The 18961-nt window shown below is 42.7% G+C and overlaps 1 protein-coding gene across 2 annotated transcripts in view; it reads right to left on the bottom strand.

Moving 5' to 3' along the window:
* Positions 1-6160: 6160 nt before the first annotated feature.
* LOC117084529 (trafficking protein particle complex subunit 9-like) overlaps positions 6161-18961 on the bottom strand; it is a 69045-nt gene continuing 56244 nt past the window's right edge. For both annotated transcript variants that reach the window (XM_033213282.1, XM_033213280.1), the window contains 2 exons: positions 15072-15193; positions 6161-6403 (listed from right to left, as the gene is read on the bottom strand). In XM_033213282.1, coding sequence (XP_033069173.1) covers positions 6176-6403; positions 15072-15193 — 350 coding nt within the window. In that variant the 3' untranslated portion in view covers positions 6161-6175. The remainder of the gene's footprint in view (positions 6404-15071; positions 15194-18961) is intronic.

The following is an 18961-nucleotide window of genomic DNA, read 5'->3' as shown; positions in this document are numbered from 1 at the left end:
TCTCCCCATGCCTCTGATTTTCAGCTTAAATTGACATAAAGTTCTGAGGTTGCAATTATTATGTGCATATCTAGCAGGCTTTTCCTGGGTTTCCTTAGCAACAGCTTCATTAAGGAACTGCATCAAAAATTTTAAAGAGGCTATTCTTATATCTGAACAGAGTAGCCTGCATAAAATTTGAACGGCTTTGAAGAGAAAATTAACAAGGAACAAAGAGGTGGCAGGTCTTAGTCAGCAGTATCATAAGCCAAAATGTTTTCAAATGGCTCAAAATCATTCTTGAATATTTGGTTTGTGGGAGGCAAAGGGTGTTAGATTCAATGTGCATTAATCCTAGAGTATGTTCTCTAATCTGGTAAAGTCAGATTATTTTCTAGTTTTTCAAACAATTCCTTACTACCACTTTCTCTTACCGTCACTTGCCATTTTTGACTAATTGAGAATTAAGAAAGTGACCCAGGCACGGTGGCTCACGCCTGTAATCCCAGCACTTTGGGAGGCCAAGGCAGGTGGATCACCTAAGGTTGGGAGTTCAAGACCTGCCTGACCAACATGGAGAAACCCCGCCTCTACTAAAAATACAAAATTAGCCAGGTGTGGTGGCACATGCCTGTAATCCCAGCTACTCAGGAGGCTGAGGCAGGCGAATCACTTGAACCCAGGAGGTGGAGGTTGCAGTGAGCCGAGGTCATACCACTGCACTCCAGCCTGGGCTAAAAGAGCGAAACTCTGTCTTAAAAAAGAAAAGAATTAAGAATTAAGAAAGTGAATTTCAACCATTTGGGGGAAACTACCTGATGTGGTACACAGAGCTTGGATTTTAGAACCCAAATGGTTTAAATACCAATGGTGGTATCTACAAGACAATCCTGGATAAATGGCAAACTCCTCTCCTCAATTTCTCAACCTTAGAATGGAGCGTAATAAACTACTTTGCAAAGTTGTTGTGATAATTATGGCCAATATCTGAAAAGCATCTAGCTAAACGCATGCAACAAGCTGGCTGCTTAATCACTCGTATTATCAATGAGTTTCAGCTTATCCAATAATGGAGAGGCTCTGCTTTTTCATCCTTTTTGTGTGCCAACAGAGCTTATTTTACGGGATTAATACTGCAAGAGCAGGCCTGACTAGAAAATTCCCCAGGTCTACAAGGCAGAGCATGTTCTTTTCCTTGGATCAAATGTACAATTATCTATGTTTATGTTTATCTGCTCAGTACCCATTTCCCCCTCTAGACCTGAAGCTCAGTCAGTGCGAGACCATGTCTGTTTCGCAGCCCACTCAACACTCAAGGCTAGCAGATGACTGACATAGCGCCGAGTGCCTGGCCTTTGGTGTGGAACATGTGAGTGAGGGCAGGAAAGAGAGAACCAGCACACCTCCCAGAGGCCCTTCCCCTCTGAAATTATGGGCTGGCTTTGGACAAGTTGTACAACCTTTCCTTAGCCTAAGGTTTCTCCTCTACAAACAAGAATAACTATACTGGAAACACAGAATTATAAGGATTAAAGAAAATACCCAAATTCACAAGCCTGTAAACTGTCTGTTAACAGGTCCTCAACAAACAGGAGCTGCCTGCATCCCTTTGATACAACCAGTGAGGCGTGAGGCAGACATGTTTGCTGAATGCTTTCTAAAAGCCAAGCACAGTGCTTAGCACTTTATATGCATTATTCTATCATTTCCAACTTACAGCAACTCTGGAAAGAAAGCAATATCATCATTCCTATTTTATTTTATTTTTTAGATGTAGTTTTGCTCTTGTCACTCAGGCTGGAGTGCAGTGGTGCCATCTCAGCTCACTGCAACCTCCACCTCCTGGGTTTAAGCAATTCTCCTGCCTCAGCCTCCCGAGTAGCTGGGATTACAGGTGTCCAACACCATACTCAGCTATCATTCCCATTTTATAGACTTGGAAACAGGCTAATGAGGTTACATAACTATTCCAGGTTGCACAGTGAGGAAATGGCAACTTCAACCTCAATCTGGGGGGCCAAAGTCCATGCTTCTTCACCTCACCTCTACCTCACTATTTGCCTGTAAAATCCACATGTCCAACCCATAAATGTATAGGTAGACAGTTATTAAATGAGGTGTTTGCTGCCATTTGTGAATTATCTTAGATAGATAATTATCATAAGCCACTCACCTAAACAACTAAAGACAGGTCAATCCATATCCCTGCACACAAAGAGAAGGAACTCAGCAGTGAATTCCGTAAAATGAAAAAAATCCTTTCCAATGCCACTAAATCCAGATGTATTATTTATCAGTTTTTATATTTGCACAGGGATTCTTAAGAATGCAGAAGGAACCTGAAATAATTATATCTCAGTTCCTTTCAAAATTTCCATATTAGCCAAAGTCATTTCCAGGAATAGATACAACTCATCAATTCTACAATGGAACATACTTGATCAAGAACCAAAAGCGTGTTCTATTTCAGAAAAACTACAGACCCTTCTTCTTTATTGTTCTCATAAAATCCCACCAGAACTCATTATCTTGCCGCCTGCTCATCTGGCAAACAAACATGGAGATGAGTCAACTCAAGCCAAGCCTGGTGCTGGGGAAAACTCACAGGGCCACGGAACCACATCTGTACTGTCCCCGCCCGCCTCGCGCTGGAGGGCGCTGCTCCCCTTCCCGCGTGTCTTTGCTGACCTCTAGTGGTCCACAGGAAGAAAGAGCAAACAGCAAAAGGACAGGCTGCTCCAAAGAACAAAATGTCCTCACATTTTAAGTGAAAACATTTTATTTTATGAAATGTGTGTTTCTATACTCACCAGTGAAAACAGATTCCCAGCAAGCCCAATTTAGCAGCATTAACTTGCAAAGGCAACTCCAGTTGTTAAGGGCAAGTCAGTCTCAAAGCCCTGCCCCCGGCTCCCAACCAAATTGTCTGCAGTTCCACTGCTTCAGGCCTTCGGAGGGGCCGTTTAAAAGCACGGTCCACCCTACACTGTCACAACTACATGTCTCTTTACACCCTCCAATCTGATCATAACACTTGCCCATCGCAGAGTCACTTTATGGGGCAGGCACCAAGACAGTACTGGGCAGGAGGTGTCAAAGCCAGTCCTTCCAGTGACCACGTGAGCTTGTTATCCTGTCATGTTACAGACCATAACATTAAGAGGCAGAGACACCAAGTGACTGTGCTCAAGGCTACACAGCTAACAGGTGGCAACGCAAGGGTGTGAACCTGAGCCCATCTGGCAGCTCGACTCCACGGCAACTCCCAGCTTGGATTCCTCCAGGGATTCTCTCTTGCCCACCTGATAACTTTTATGCAACACCTACAACAGCAACTGACCGCAGCCTGCGTCGGGGCCTCTCTTCCCCCACATTGTCCCTCACAAACAAAACTGCTCTGACCCCCAAGTGACTTCTGTGCTCAGAGCTCACACCCAGCCACATGTTTACACCCAGTCTCTCTGCTCAGACGCTCCTCAGCCCCACTCTGCTGGGTACTTTTCAGTCTCCTCGGAGAGACCTCCTCCAGGAAGCCCTCCACCCTCAGCACTTAGAACATCAAGCTCTGGAGCAGGGACCACATCCTCATTGGCCCTGCAAATCTGTGGCCCGGCACAGTGCTGAACCCCTCCGAGGTCCCCTGAAAAGTGTGTCAAATGAGAGGTATGATCCAGATGTTGGTTCATTTGCCCGGAATCACTGGGGAGAATACGTCCCCTTGGGCACCCAGGTAACTGAAGCTTCCACTTTGAAATGTCAGGTTCCCGCTTCTGCCCACTTTACCAGAAGCTTCAGTATAAACGGAAAGATATGGACCTCTTCCTAATGCTCTTCTGATGACACACTGCACCAATGGTGGTGCTGTTTCCCTCACACTATGTGGCCTACAGCTTTGAGGGACTGTGTTGTTGTTTGTTTTTTACTTGGTTTACGGCTGGGCTTTACTCTGTTCTGGTCTCTCCCTTTGGTGTGATGCTGACACTTGCCATTTTGGCTTATCGGCCTCCCTGCCAATGTCTAATCTAGGAAATTAGCCAAGATGAGGGGTCCGAGGGGCAGTAAGTACACTTTACAGAAGAGGGAACTGAGGCACACAGAGGTTAAACATCTTGCCAAGGCAAGTGAAGCTGGAATGCCGACCCCAGCAGTCTGTACCCAGTCTGTGTGCTCAACTCTCATGCTAAAACGCCTCTCTTTTTATAGACTATGGCTATAAACATTATAAAGTACCAAAATATGGGCCAACTCTGAGATGGTGGTGAACTGTTATTTTGTTTCTACTTAGGTTATTCGCTTTTGATTGAAAAAAATTAAGAATCTCTGTAGTCAATATGGCAACATTTCAACATATTAAATCTGGATGATAGAGGCATGAGTGTCTTATTATTAGTCACACATTTTGTGTGTTCAAAAGAGAAACTGATTTGAAAGTCTCTCTCCTCTCTCCTCCACCCCCTGCCCTCTCGCCTGCGCCCCCAGACCCACACCTCTCTCGTTATGTGCAAAGCTGAACCTCTCCTCTTTCCCTCCACCACTGCCTTGCAGCTTGCCTTCCTCAGAGCCCAGCCTGACCATCAGGTACCTAATGGAGGAATACTCCATTCCACCCGACCCACAGCCGGCCACTGACCCTTTCCACGTAGACCCCCAAGCACGTTTCCAGTGGGCTGGCCTTCCTGTCAACAGCCCCAATCCTTTGGGGAAGCTGTCAGCACTGCTCACCTGGGCTCCCCAAGGGCCACTGCAATGGACCCCCTCCCTCTCTCTCCCTCCACTCCATACAAATCTGGTTGCATCAGTCCCTGATGTAAAGATCTTGCTTTTTTTTTTTTTTGGACAGAGTCTTGCTCTGTCGCCCAGGCTGGAGTGCAGTGGTGTGATCTCGGCTCACTGCAAGCTCCACCTCCTAGGTTCACACCATCCTTCTGCCTCAGCCTCCCAAGTAGCTGGGACTCCAGGCGCCCACCACCACGCCTGGCTAATCTGTTGTCTTTTCAGTAGAGACAGGGCTTCACCGTGTTATCCAGGATGGTCTCGATCTCCTGACCTCCTGATCCATCCACCTCCGCCTCCCCAAGTGCTGGGATTACAGGTGTGAGCCACCACGCCCGGTCAAGACCTTGCTTTTAAAACCCGCCACTCTTAGAAGCAGCCCCAAATGCTTCACCTGGCCAAGAAAGAAGAAAGCCCTCCCGCTCGGACTCTGTCCTCCCTACACCTCTCTCTTCCTCTCCCTCCCTCCCTCTTCCCCTCCCTCTCTATCTCCCCCTCTTTCCACCCCCACCGCCATCTCTGACTTTATTTGGTTTCTCCCAGCGATGTGTTCTGTTTCAGGGCATCACTCATGCTGAGCCATTTTCTTCCTGAATGACCTTCTCCCATCCCCTCTTTACTTGGCTATCTCCTATTCATCCTTCAAGGCCCAGTTCCAGTCTCACTGACTTAGAGACAGTCCCTGGCCCCCACACCCTCCACTTCCATTAAACTAAGTTAAATTCTTTTGCCACTTGCTCCCTTGGCACATGTACCTCCAATTTTTTTCCACTTACCCACTGCTCAATGTCTGCCTTTCCCACAAAACCATCAGATGGATGAGGACAGGACCCGCCTGCCTCACCTCTTTCCCCCACCCTTAGCACAACACCCTCTTCACTAAGTATCTGCTGAATTACAGTGACCTATGTTCTCATACTCGTCTTGTATCCTTAAGCAAATTGTTTAACTTGGTCTCAGTTTCCCTATCTATAAAGATCCAAGTTCAATTAACTAAATATCTAAAATCCTTCTAAGACTATCAATTTTAGGATTTAGCATCATCAATCCACATGGAAAGGTTTTGATGATTGTTTTATTAAAAATCCATTCAGATTCAGATTTAAGTATTATTTGCTAGGTTACCACTGTGTCAAAGGAGCTATATAAGTGCTTTCACAAACTGCCTGTTGTATAAACCCAACACCCCAAACAGGGTTACAAATGGCAAGTACTTCATGAGTGACAATATCAAGACAAGAGGCGTGAAGTTTGTTGAAGGTTGCCAAGCTAGTAAAACACAGTTATTTCTCCAAACAAACAAACAAAAAAATGCAAAGAACAGCAAGTTCTGAATTTTGAAAGTTAAATACCACAATGAAAGAAGTACAATATACAAATAACCACGTTAATTAGAAATCAAGTTAAGATTCAACATTTTTTATCATGGCATGCTGAACCTCAGCAAAACAAAAGAAGCTGAATTCATAGTTAATTCCACAAGAACTAGATTAACTCTTCCACTTATAGGTAGACGTACACTCACCTGTCGAAGGTTAATGTAAACTGCATTCTGAAGAAATTCTGACGCTTCCATGCTCCGTTTCTGAATTGCAAGGACACGTACGGCCTTGATGCATGCTTCCAACTCAATCACTCCCGCATTCTTATACTGCAGAGTGTAAAGAAAGTGCCTCAGTCAAAAAAGTTCAGATGTTTCTGTCACATTCTAAAGGGTGTGCTACTGGGACTCAATAACTACAACAGCACTTCCCCCAGCAGAGGCCTCCGGACACCCCTCCTGATACGGAGCAGCATCTCATCTTGAATTGTACTCCCATAATTCCCATACGTTGTAGGAGGGAGCTGCTGGGAGATAACTGAATCATGGGGGCGATTTCCCCCATACTGTTCTTGTGGTAGTGAATAAGTCTCATGAGATCTGATGGGTTTATCAGGGGGTTCTGCTTTTGCATCTTCCTCATTCTCTCTTTGCCTGCCATCCATGTAAGACCTGACTTGCTCCTCCTTGCCTTCTGCCATGATTTTGAGGCTTCCCCAGCCACACAGAACTGTAAGTCCAATTAAACCTCTTTCTTTTGTAAATTGCCCAGTCTCAGGTATGTCTTTATCAGCAGCGTGAAAACAGACTAATAGAGTAAACTGGTACCAAGAGTGGAGTATTGCTGAAAAAATACCTGAAAATGTGGAAGCGACTTTGGAACTCGGTAACAGACAGAAGTTGGAACAGTTTGGAGGGCTCAGAGACAGGAAGATGTGGGAAAGTTTGGATCTTCCTAGAGACTTGTTGAATGGCTTTGACCAAAATGCTGATAATGATATGGACAATGAAATGAACAATGATATGGACAACGAAAGAGGACTGAGGTGGTCTCAGATAGAGATGAGGAACTCGTTGGGAACTGGAGCAAAGGTGACTCTTGTTACGTTTTACCAAAGAAACTGGTGGCATTTTGCCCCTGCCCTGGAGATTTGTGGAATTTTGAACTTGAAAGAGATGATTTGGGTATCTGGCAGAAGAAATTTCTAAGCAGCAAATCATTCAAGAGCTACCTTGGGTGCTGTTAAAAGCATTCAAGTTTTTTTTTCTTTTTGTTTTGTTTTGTTTTGTTTTGTTTTTTGAGACAGAGTCTCACTCTGTCGCCCAGGCTGGAGTGCAGTGGCATGATCTTGGTTCACTGCAAGCTCCACCTCCCAGGTTCACGCCAGTCTCCTGTCTCAGCCTCCGCAGTAGCTGGGACCACAGGCACCCACCACCACGCCTGGCTAATTTTTGTATTTTTGATAGAGACGAGGTTTCACTGTGTTAGCCAGGATGATCTCGATCTCCTGACCACATGATCTGCCTGCCTCGGGCTCCCAATGTGCTGGGATTACAGGCATGCGCCACCATGACCATCCAAAAGCATTCAGTTTTAAAAGGGAAACAGAGCATAAAAGTTTAAAAAATTTGCAGCCTGGCAATGCAATAGAAAAGAAAATCCCATTTTTTCAGGAGAAATTCAAGCCAGCTGCAGTAATTTGCATAAGTAACAAGCAGCCAAATGTTAATCCCCACGACAATGGGGGAAATGTCAGAGGTCTTCACAGCAGTCCCTTCCATCACAGGCCTGGAGATCTAGGAGGAAAAAGTGGTTTCATGGGCCGGGCCCAGGATCACCATGCTGTGTGCTCCCAGGGACTCGGCGCCTGTGTCCCAGTCACTCCAGCCAAGGCTGAAAGGAGCCAATGTACAGCTTGGGCCATGGCTTCAGAGGGTGCAAGCCCCAAGCCTTGGCAGCTTCCATGTGGTGTTGAGCCTATGGGTGCACAGAAGTCAATAACTGAGGTTTGGGAAGTTTCCACCTAGATTTCAGGAGATGTATGGAAATACCTGGATGCCCAGGCAGAAGTTTGCGTCAGGGGTGGGGCTCTCACAGAGAACCTCTGCTAGGGCAGTGCAGAAGGGAAATATGAGGTCAGAGCCCCACACAGAGTCCCTACTGGGGCACTGCCTAGTGGAGCTGTGAGAAGAGGGTCACTGTCCTGCAGACCTCAGAATGGCAGATCCACTGACAGCTTGCATCGTGCGCTTGGAACAGCCACAGACTCTCAACATCAGCCCATGAAAGCAGCCAGGACAGAGGCCGTACCCTGCAAAGCCACAGGATCAGGGATGCCCAAGACTATGGGAACCCACCTCTTGGCATCAGGATGACCTGGATGCAAGACATGGAATCAAAGGAGATCATTTTCAAGCTTTAAGATTTGACTGCCCCCCTCGGTTTCAGACTTGTATGGACCCTGTAACCCCTTTGTTTTGCCAATTTCTCCCATTTGGAATGGTTGTATTTATCCAGTGTGTGTGCCCCCATCGTATCTAGGAAATAAGCTGTCTGCTTTTGATTTTATAGGCTCATAGGCAGAAGGGACTTGCCTTGTCTCAGATGAGACTTTGAAGTGTGGACTTCTGAGTCACTGCTGAAATGAGTCAAAACTTTGCGGAACCGCCTGGAAGGCATGATTGGTTTTGAAATGTGAGGACATGAGATTTGGAGGGGCCAGGGGTGGAATGATATGGTCTGACTCTGTGTCCCCACCCAAATCTCATCTTAAATTGTACTCCCACAATTCCCACATGTTGTGGGAGGGACCCAGTGGGAGATAATTGAATCATGGAGGTGATTTCCCCCATACTGTTCTTGTGGTACCAGATAAGCCTCATGAGATCTGTGTTTTTATCAGGAGTTTCTGCTTTGGAGTCCTCTCCTCATTTTCTCTTTGCCTGCTGCCATCCATCTAAGACAGGACTTACTCCTCCTTGCCTTCCACCATGATTGTGAGGCCTCCCCAGACACAGGGAACTGTGAGTCCAATTAAACCTCTTTCTTTTGTAAATTGCCAGTCTCCAGTATGTCTTAATCAGCAGCATGAAAATGGACTAATACACCTCCCCACCAAGGCCAGAGAATTTGTTTGTGAGAAAATCTATCCTTTATGGAAGCAAAAGCGATTGGTGGGGCTGAGTCAGTCTATGAATGCCACATAAATGTGTATGCATTCATTAAAATAATATGACCACAGTAGCTTGCTATTTTACAAAATTTCAAAATATTATCAATGGATACTTTGCTATTCATTTCTGCTTATCATCCCTTGTAGTACTCTAAAACATTTTTAGAAACTCTCACACCTGCAGCTTTAATGCAGTTGTTGTAAATTCATTTTACTTAGTTGCAAAAAATCTGGCTCCCTGTGTGTTCAACGCTTTCTGATTTTGTCTCAGAGTTGCTTGTTCCTACTTCTCAGTTCCTATTATGGTTCCTGAGATGAAGAATGAATGAGGGCGTTTGGAACAGAAAAGGCTTTGTGGAATTTCATTCAACTATGCAATAAACTGGGGAGTATCTCTTAAGCTTCATCCCCAATTCTCCTAGCTTCAAGCCAGGAGAGCCACCCCCAGCCCCTCTTACACACCATGTGGCTCCAGACCCAGGAGCAGGGAAAGGAGGAAGGATTCAGGTTCCAGAACTCTTCCAAAAAAGAAGAGTTCAGATGCATGGATCTGCTTCCTTCCCTCCAACGCCCTTCCCCTCCCAAGCCTCCACCGCAAAATCCTCCATGCTAGCTGTTCTGCTTTTTCTTTTCTACTTCAAACCTTCTTTATTTTTATTATTTTTTTTCCTAGTTATCCCAGCTGGAGTGATTTTCAACTGATGTTGCATAATTTAATTTAACATTAAAGAACGGGTTTATAGAGGTTGTCCATGTATACTAGTACCTGAAAACAGACAGAGGTTGGGAGGAATAACACACTAATATTCTTTTGCTGAGGCATTAGGACACGGGAAAGCCAATGCATGTAATCGACAAGCCTTTGCTGAGACCCACTGGAGGCCTGGTGCGGCATCACTGCTCATAAACATGCAGTCTATTTACCAACCATGGAGAAGCAAAGGCACAACTGGTTATCTTTCTCACTAAAATCACATATAAGGTGGGACAAGCAGTTTTATAATTACTATGCCAGAAAGGGTAGGCTTCATTCCTCCCCTTTTCCACACACATAACGTACATGTAGTCTGTGTTATATTAAATATAAGTTATCACAGACGATCAGAAAAAGAAGCTATTTATACTTACTTAAATACCAACACTGAAGTCAGAAATCTATCAGTTGTATATACTGTTTCATGACACAAGAAAAAACTAACATAGGGACTTGATTCTAGAGAAATGCCATTTTTCCTTCAAAACTCTTAAAACATTTTCTATTGATGTGAGAACAAAAGTCATCACAAATTTTTCCCACATATTTTTGGTTAAATTTACTTTTTTTTTTTTTTTTTTTGAGATGGAGTCTCGCTCTGTCGCCGGGCTGGAATGCAGTGGTGCAATCTCAGCTCACTGCAAGCTCCGCCTCCCGGGTTTACACCATTCTCCTGCCTCAGCCTCCCAAGTAGCTGAAACTACAGGCACCCGCCACCTCACCTGGCTAGTTTTTTTTTTGTATTTTTTAGTAGAGACGGGGTTTCACCGTGTTAGCCAGGATGGTCTCAATCTCCTGACCTCGTGATCCGCCCGTCTCGGCCTCCCAAAGTGCTGGGATTACAGGCTTGAGCCACCACGCCCGGCCAAATTTACATATTTTAATGTATATTACAAAGAGACTTAAAATGAAATCATGAAAAAAAAATTTTTTTGAGACAGGATCTTGCTCTGTTGCCCAGGCTGGAATGAGTGGCGTGGTCACGGCTCACTGTAGCCTCAATCTCCCAGGCTCAGGTGATCCTCCCACCTCAGCCTTACTGGTAGCTGAGACAACAGGTGTGTATCACCACACCCTGCTAATTTTTTTGTAAAGGCGGGGTTTTACCACGTTGCCCAGGCTGGTCTGGAACTCCTGAGCTCAAGTAATCCTCCTACCTCAGCCTCCCAAAGTGCTGGAATTCCAGGTGTGAGCCACTGCACTCAACCCCCCTTTTTTTTTAATTATTTCCTCCCATCCAAATTTTCATGGCCAGTATGATTATTATTCCTCAAAAATTCTAAAATAATGTGTTCAAGTTAAAAAAAGACAAATTAGAGTTTGGATGGGGCTTTCGATATGTTTTATTCTGGGAGGTTATGTGTAGTGGCTTAGGCCTGTAATCCCCATGTCTCAGGAGGCCATGGTGGGAGGACTGCTTGAGGCTAGGAGTTCCAGACCAGCCTGGGCAACATAGAGAGACCCCATCATTACAAATAAAAAATAAAAAACTAGCCAGGCGTGGTGGCATGCACCTGTAGTTACAGCTACTTGGTCATCTGAGTGAGGCTGAGTGAGGTAGGAGGATGAGGGTGGGAAGATTGGTTGACTGAAGGAGTTTGAGGTTACAGTGAGCTATGATCATACTACTACACTCCAGACTGGGCAACAGAGCAAGACCCTGTCTCAAAAAAAAAAAAAAAATGGTGGGCGCAGTGGCTCACACCTGTAACCCCAGCACTTTGGGAGACCTGAAGCAGGCAGACTGCTTGAGCCAGAAGTTCAAGACAAGCCCAGGCAACATGGTGAAACCCCATCTCTACAAAAAATACAAAAAAAAAATAGCTGGGCGTGGTGTTGCACACCTGTAGTCCCAGCACAGAGGGAGGCAGAGGTGGGAGGATCACCTGAACCTGGGAGATCAAGGCTGCAATGAACCGTGATCATGCCACTGCACTCCACCCTGGGCAACAGAGCAAAACCTGGTCTCAAAAAAAAACAAAAAAAAAAAAAGAAAGAAAGAAAGAAACACTCTTAGATATCAAGTAAACCACTAAAATTAAGATAAAACATGTGCTGAAGTAAGAAAAGAAAGATTTATAGAAAGGAATGAAAAGTTAATAAACAGACACAAGTATGTGAAAGTATTTAGTACAGGTGAGAATTCAAATCAAAAAGAAACAAATATGAATTCAATACATCATGGTGCAACAATGAGGTAATGACCTGGAAAAAATAAATTGTATTCTTATGTCATAATACACACAAAATAAATTACAGATAATCAGATAATTATAGAAATATTTTAAATGCTAATAACAGTGAATACAAATACATGTTTGCATATATTATCTCAGCTTATCTGAACCACAGCTCTATGAGATGACGGGTACTGTTATCATCCTCATTTCAGAGATTAAGAAACCAAGGAAAAGAGTTTTAATCTATCGTTAAGAAAGTATTTCTAAGCAAGCCAGGTGCAGTGGCCAACGCCTGTAATCCCAGAACTTTGGGAGGCCAAGGCGAGCAGATCATTTGAGGTCAGGAGTTCAAGACCAGCCTGGCCCACATGGTGAAACTCCATGTCTACTAAGTATATAAAAAATTAGCCAGGTGTGGTGGCTCCACCTGTAGTCCCAGCTACTCAGGAGGTTGAGGCAGGAGAAATCACTTGAATCCAGGAGGTGGAGGTTGCAGTGAGCCCAGATCATGCTACTACACTCCAGCCTGGGCAACAGAGCGAGACACTGTCTCAAAAAAAAAAGGTATTTCTAAGCATAATACCAAACTCCTGGCCTCAAGGCCGCCTGCCTCGGCCCCCCGAAGTGCTGGAATTAATGGCATGAGCCACTGCACTCAGCTGTATTGGCAAGTATTTATTAAAAATAATAGCTGGTATTTGTTTATGGAGGAGTAAATTGTTAATTACCTTTTTGTAGGACAATACAGGAATATATAACTCTTTAAGAAAAGTATACTTTTTTTTTTTTTGAGACAGAATCTCACTCTGTAGCCTAAGCTGGAGTACAGTGGCACAACCTCAGTTCACTGCAACTTCTGCCTCCAGGGCTCAAGTGATTCTTGTGCCTCAGCCTCCCAAGTAGCTGGGACTACAGGTACACACCACGACATCTGGCTAATTTTTTGTATTTTAGTAGAGACAGGGTTTCACCATGTTGCCCGGAGTGGTCTCGAACTCCTGAGCTCAGGCAATCTGCCAACATCAGCCTCCCAAAGTGCTGCAATTACTGGTGGGCGTGAGTCACTGTGCCAGGCCAAAAAAACATATATTCCTTAACTCAAGTCAACTTCTAGGAATTGTTCCCTTAAAAAAAAGGCAGTCCAAAAAGATGTATGTATAGAGGCATTTGTCAGAGAACTGTTTACAATAGGGGGAAGAAAAAACAGAAATAAATAACAATCAGTAATAGGATTGGTAAAATAAATAATTCTACATCTTTTCACTCTCTATTAGAAATGGAATTTGGAGAGTAACTTGAACATAACCTATGATAAATGTTAATATTATATCCAGGATAGATTTCTATAAAAATTGAACCTAAAGGAATACTGATACAAGAACACAAGAATATAGGGGCAAAAATGTTTGGTAAAGCATTTTTTCTAATTCACAGTGAAAAAGTGAGAAACCCTAAGTATCCACCCACAAGAGAATAATTAAGCAAATTAAGGCAAGCTGTGAAATCTGTAAGAGCAAGCATTTCATCTCTTTGTAGGTGCTGTTTATGAGCATGTCTCACAAAATGTCTTGATGAATACATGACTACATCCACATTTTGGAAAACCTTTCCACACTCTCTGAAAGAAGGAAGCAGGATTTTAGAAAACTTTTCCACACGCTCTGAAAGAAGCAAGCAGGTCTGGAGGCGAGAGCACACCTATGGTCTATGATATACTGCTGAGTGGGTAAAGCAAGCTGCAGGATAACATAGTATGATCCCATTTTTGTAAATAGGATATGCGTGTGTGTGTGAACATGTGTGTATACATGCATGTGTGTGCGTGTGTGTGTGAGCGTGTGTGTACATATATGTGTGTGTATCTGAGCATGCATGAGTACATGCTTGTGTGTATGTGTGTGTGTGTGTGTGTGTGTGTGTGTGTGTGTGTGTCTCATAGGCATAAAGGTAAGGGGGCTATGGACCAAGTTGTTGATAACCAATAAACCAAGTTGTTAGTAAGAGTAGAGAAGGTAGAGGACTTTCATTTTTTACTTGATGCCACTCTCAGCACAACTTTTCTTTTTCAGTATTTTGATAAGTACATTTGGAATGCGAAATTGTTTTCAATCCAAACTAAAAAGAAGGGTGCCTCCATAAGATAGAATGCTCTACAGGTCACTGAAAATTCTGCCATGGAAGATTTCAATAGCATAGAAAACACAGACTATGCCAAATGAAAAAAAATGGGTCACCACACAGTACATAAGTAAAGTATGCTCCATTTCTTATAATATAAATAATATACATTGATAAAAGAACCAGAAAATAGATACAATTTTTTTTTTTTTTTGAGACGGAGTCTTGCTCTGTCACCCAGGCTGGAGTGCAGTGGTGCGATCTCAGCTCACTGCAAGCTCCGCCTCCCAGGTTCAAGCCGTTCTCCTGCCTCAGCCTCCCGAGGAGCTCGTACTACAGGCGCCCGCCACCACGCATGGCTAATTTTTCATATTTTTAGTAGAGACAAGGTTTCATCATGTTAACCAGGATAGTCTCGATCTCCTGACCTCGTGATCCGCCCACCTCGGCCTCCCAAAGTGCTGGGATTACAGGCGTGAGCCCCTGCACCCAGTCGAAAATAGATATAAAATAATAACAATCATTATCTGTGAGTACGGGGGCCATGGTAGCCCTTTTTCTCCCTTTTCCAAATTTATTATACTAAACCTATACTGTTCTGAATCAGAAAAAGAAAACATTTTAGGCATATAGCACTATGCATTAGAGAGCAAGACATGAATACTTACAGAAATAAATAATTAAGAGACACTGCAGCATTACACAATGTAAAATGGGAACTTCTGACTAAAACAACACAACTGTGTAAAAAATTCACAAAGCCATAAAATCACCTTGCTGTAATAGGAAATCGCCTCTTTATACTTGTCAATTATGTCTTCAGGGCTAAGGCAGTTCTTAGCACGTCCGATCTCAGTACTGGTGTCAGGATTGATGCCATTGGTGGTGAGGGCACCTGCAAACCAAGAGGAAGAAAAGAAATAATCTTTTGCTTTTTCAGTATTATTTCTTTGTTAAAGAGGAGCGGGAATAAGATAAAACTTAAATATGCCCTACTGAAATTTAAATAATGTGTTTAGTCTTCACAGCTTATATGCTTCCTATACAATAGCCTTGCTATCAAAGTATTCTACTAAATGTTAGTTAACTCAAAATAAGTTTTCCTCCCTTTTGAAATTTTTTACTGAAGAACATGAAATGCATTACATAAAAGTAACATATTTACAGTAACCAGCTCAATTGTCTTGAAGGCAACAATGAAGTCAGCATGCATTCTCTCACAGCTTGAAGCTCTTCATGTTAGAAAGCACCACCCCGCATCCTCAAAGGAGATCAACTACGCAAAAGCATTTTCTGAACCATACAGCATATTAAAAAAAGAAAATTATAAATGATAGTATGCTTTCTATTTCTGTCATTTTCTATTTCTGACCAACTCCTATCAATAAGCAGAAGCATCTGATTCCCTAGCCACCAAACTCACATGGGCAAGCATTTTGGAGAAACTTCCATTTAAAGAATATAACCAACTACACAGAGAACTCTGGCAGAAAAAAAATACAGATAAAATATTCAGTGACTTAACAGAACACTCAAAAAATATTCTCCTAAATCTCAATAGCAGGAAAAGCTGGGCTTCTATGAAACCACTTGTTTAGCTTACAGAGAGTGAGCATCTCCCACAAATCCTGTCTCTCTTGCGCCGCTGGGAGGCTCAGGGATGAGCTTGCCACCCATCTGTATAACCTCACAAAGCCAAAGACGTGCATCTCACACTGGCCTCGTCGCCCATGCAGCTCACTTCTTACCCTTGTTTTCTAATCTTGGTCCAGTTTTTTCATCTGCTTATTGTTTGTTCTCTAATTCTGTAAGCTGCCTCAAAAGGTTTTTTGGAACAAGACAGAAGAATAAACAGATAAGTGGAGAGATGGATGAACAAATGGACAGAGAACTCTAAGAAAAGGGGAACAAAACATTTCATATGCAAAATCCTCTTCTGGTAAGGAAAGAAAGAACTGTAACAGAACTGTGCGAGGCAGGTGGTTTAGGACTTTGTTTCCTGCTGACTTTGTGAAAATCACAGCAAGAGACAACAGGGAAGAACTATAAATAATAATAGAAAAGGGCACGCTTGGAAAAATATATCTCAAATATGCACTTTTTAAAGAATAGATCCAAATCAGCAAGACCGAGTGACATCAACTGTGGGTAGAGAATTGAGAACTCCATCCCCCAGGCACCAGGCATCTCTTCAAGCAGAGTGCATTCACACAGGTTGTTATAATGCCATCCGGGCAAAAGCGATATTTTTTCACACTCAGCAGAAGCAGGACCTACCTAAGGAACATCCACACATGTCATCACCTACAGCAACTCTATGAGAGTATTCTTAGTGTACCCCATCTCTGCAGGTGAGGAGACAAGATCCTAGAGAGGTTAAATCTCCTTACTAGTTCTCACAATTACAGAGCTGGTAACCCCAAGTAAGAGGCCATCTTGGGCCTATGTTCTTAACCACAGAAGTGTGGTGCTTTGTGTGCTTTTCACGCTTATAATACATTTGTTTCCAGCATAAGTTAATATTTAATAAGTGACAAGGGGTCTTAATTTATTTCATTAGCGCTAATGAATTATTTTTACATTGTTGAGTTTTACTCTCTCTTTTTCCCTTGGATAAATGGTGGTGGGGGTGTAAGAATGAAGTGGGTTTTTCACTCTTCATATGGTATCTCATCTATTCTCTGAGAAGTAAATGATCAAAGCATAAGAGGGAAATCCCCTCCAAGGAGAAGGAACAAGTGTTCCCTCCATCTTTTAAACAAAGGGCATCTCCAGTCATGAGGGCTAATTTGATAAACTTAATTTCTTTTTTATTTTTCTTTTTTTTTTTTGAGACAGAGTCTCTCTCTGTCACCGAAGCTGGAGTGCAGTGGCGCTGGAGTGCAATGGCATGAAATAAATGAAAGGGAGAATTGAAAACCAATAGAGAAAGGTCAACAAAACCAAAAGTTCATTCTTAAATCAACCACAAAATTATGAACTAGCTAAGAAGAGAGGAGAATCAAGTTACTAAAATCAGAGCTGAAAGAATAGACATTACTCCCAACCTTACAGAAATAAACTGTAAGACAATATTGTGAACAATTATACACCAATGAATTATATAATTTAGATGAGATAGGGAAATTCCCAGAAAGACACAAACTACTAAATCCAACTCAAGAAGATCTACAAAATCTAAATAGACCCATAACAAACAAAGTGATGGAATCAATAATCAAAAAAATCTCCCAGAAAAAAAGCCAAGTACACAATAATAGACAAACAGAGAGCCAAATCATCAGTGAACTCTCATTCACAATTGCTACAAAGAGAATAAAATATCTAGGAATACAACTTACAAGGGATGTGAAGGACCTCTTCAAGGAGAACTATAAACCACTGTTAAAAGAAATAAGAGAGGACACAAACAAATGGAAAAACATCCCATGCTCATGGATAGGAAGAATCAATATCGTGAAAATGGCCATACTGCCCAAAGTAATTTATAGATTCGATGCTATCCCCTTCAAGCTACCATTGACTTTCTTCACAAAATTAGAAAAAAACTACTTTAAATTTCATATGGAACCAAAAAAGAGCCCATATAGCCAAGACAATCCTACACAAAAAGGACAAAGCTAGGGGCATCACGCTACCTGAATTCAAACTATACTATAAGGCTATAGTAACCAAAACAGCATGGTACTGGTACCAAAAGAGATATATAGACCAATGGAATAGAACAGAGGCTGCAGAAATAATGCCACACATCTACAACCATCTGATTTTTGACAAACCTGACAAAAACAAGCAATGGGGGAAAGATTTCCTATTTAATAAATGGTGTTGGGAAAACTGGCTAGCCATATGCAGAAAACTGAAACTGGACCCCTTCCTTACATCTTATACAAAAATTAACTCAAGATAGATTAAAGACTTAAACATAGGACCTAAAATCATAAAAGTCCTAAAAGAAAACCCAGACAATACCATTCGGACATAGGCACGGGCAAAGACTTCATGACTAAAACACCAAAAGCAGTGGCAACAAAAGCCAAAATTGACAAATGGGATCTAATTAAACTAGAGAGCTTCTACACAGGAAAAGAAACTATCATCAGAGTCAACAGACAACCTACAGAATGGGAGAAAATTTTTGCAATCTATGTATCTGACAAAGGGCTAATATCCAGAATCTACAAAGAACTTAAACAAATTTACAAGAAAAAACAACCCCATCAAAAAGTGGGCGAAGGATATGAACAGACACCTCTCAACAGAAGACATTTATGTGGCCAACGAACATATGAAAAAAGTTCATCATCACTGGTCATTAGAGAAATGCAAATCAAAACCACAATGAGATACCATCTCACACCAGTTAGAATGGCGATCAGTAACAACAACGGATGTTGGAGAACATGTGGAGAAACAGAAATGCCTTTACACTATTGGTGGGAGTGTAAATTAGTTCAACCATTGTGGAAGACAGTGTGGTGATTCCTCAAGGATCTACAACCAGAAATATCATTTGACCCAGCAATCCCATTACCGGGTATATACCCAAAGGATTATAAATCATTCTACTATAAAGACACATGCACACATATGTTTACTGCAGCACTGTTCACAATAGCAAAGACTTGGAACCAACCCAAATGCCCATCAATGATAGACTGGA

This window comes from Trachypithecus francoisi, unplaced genomic scaffold, assembly GCF_009764315.1.
Source record: "Trachypithecus francoisi isolate TF-2019V2 unplaced genomic scaffold, Tfra_2.0 Contig00498, whole genome shotgun sequence".
Classification (NCBI taxonomy): Eukaryota; Metazoa; Chordata; class Mammalia; order Primates; family Cercopithecidae; genus Trachypithecus; species Trachypithecus francoisi.
Note: the sequence above shows the minus strand (reverse complement) of the source record. Positions and strands in the feature narration are given on the sequence as shown.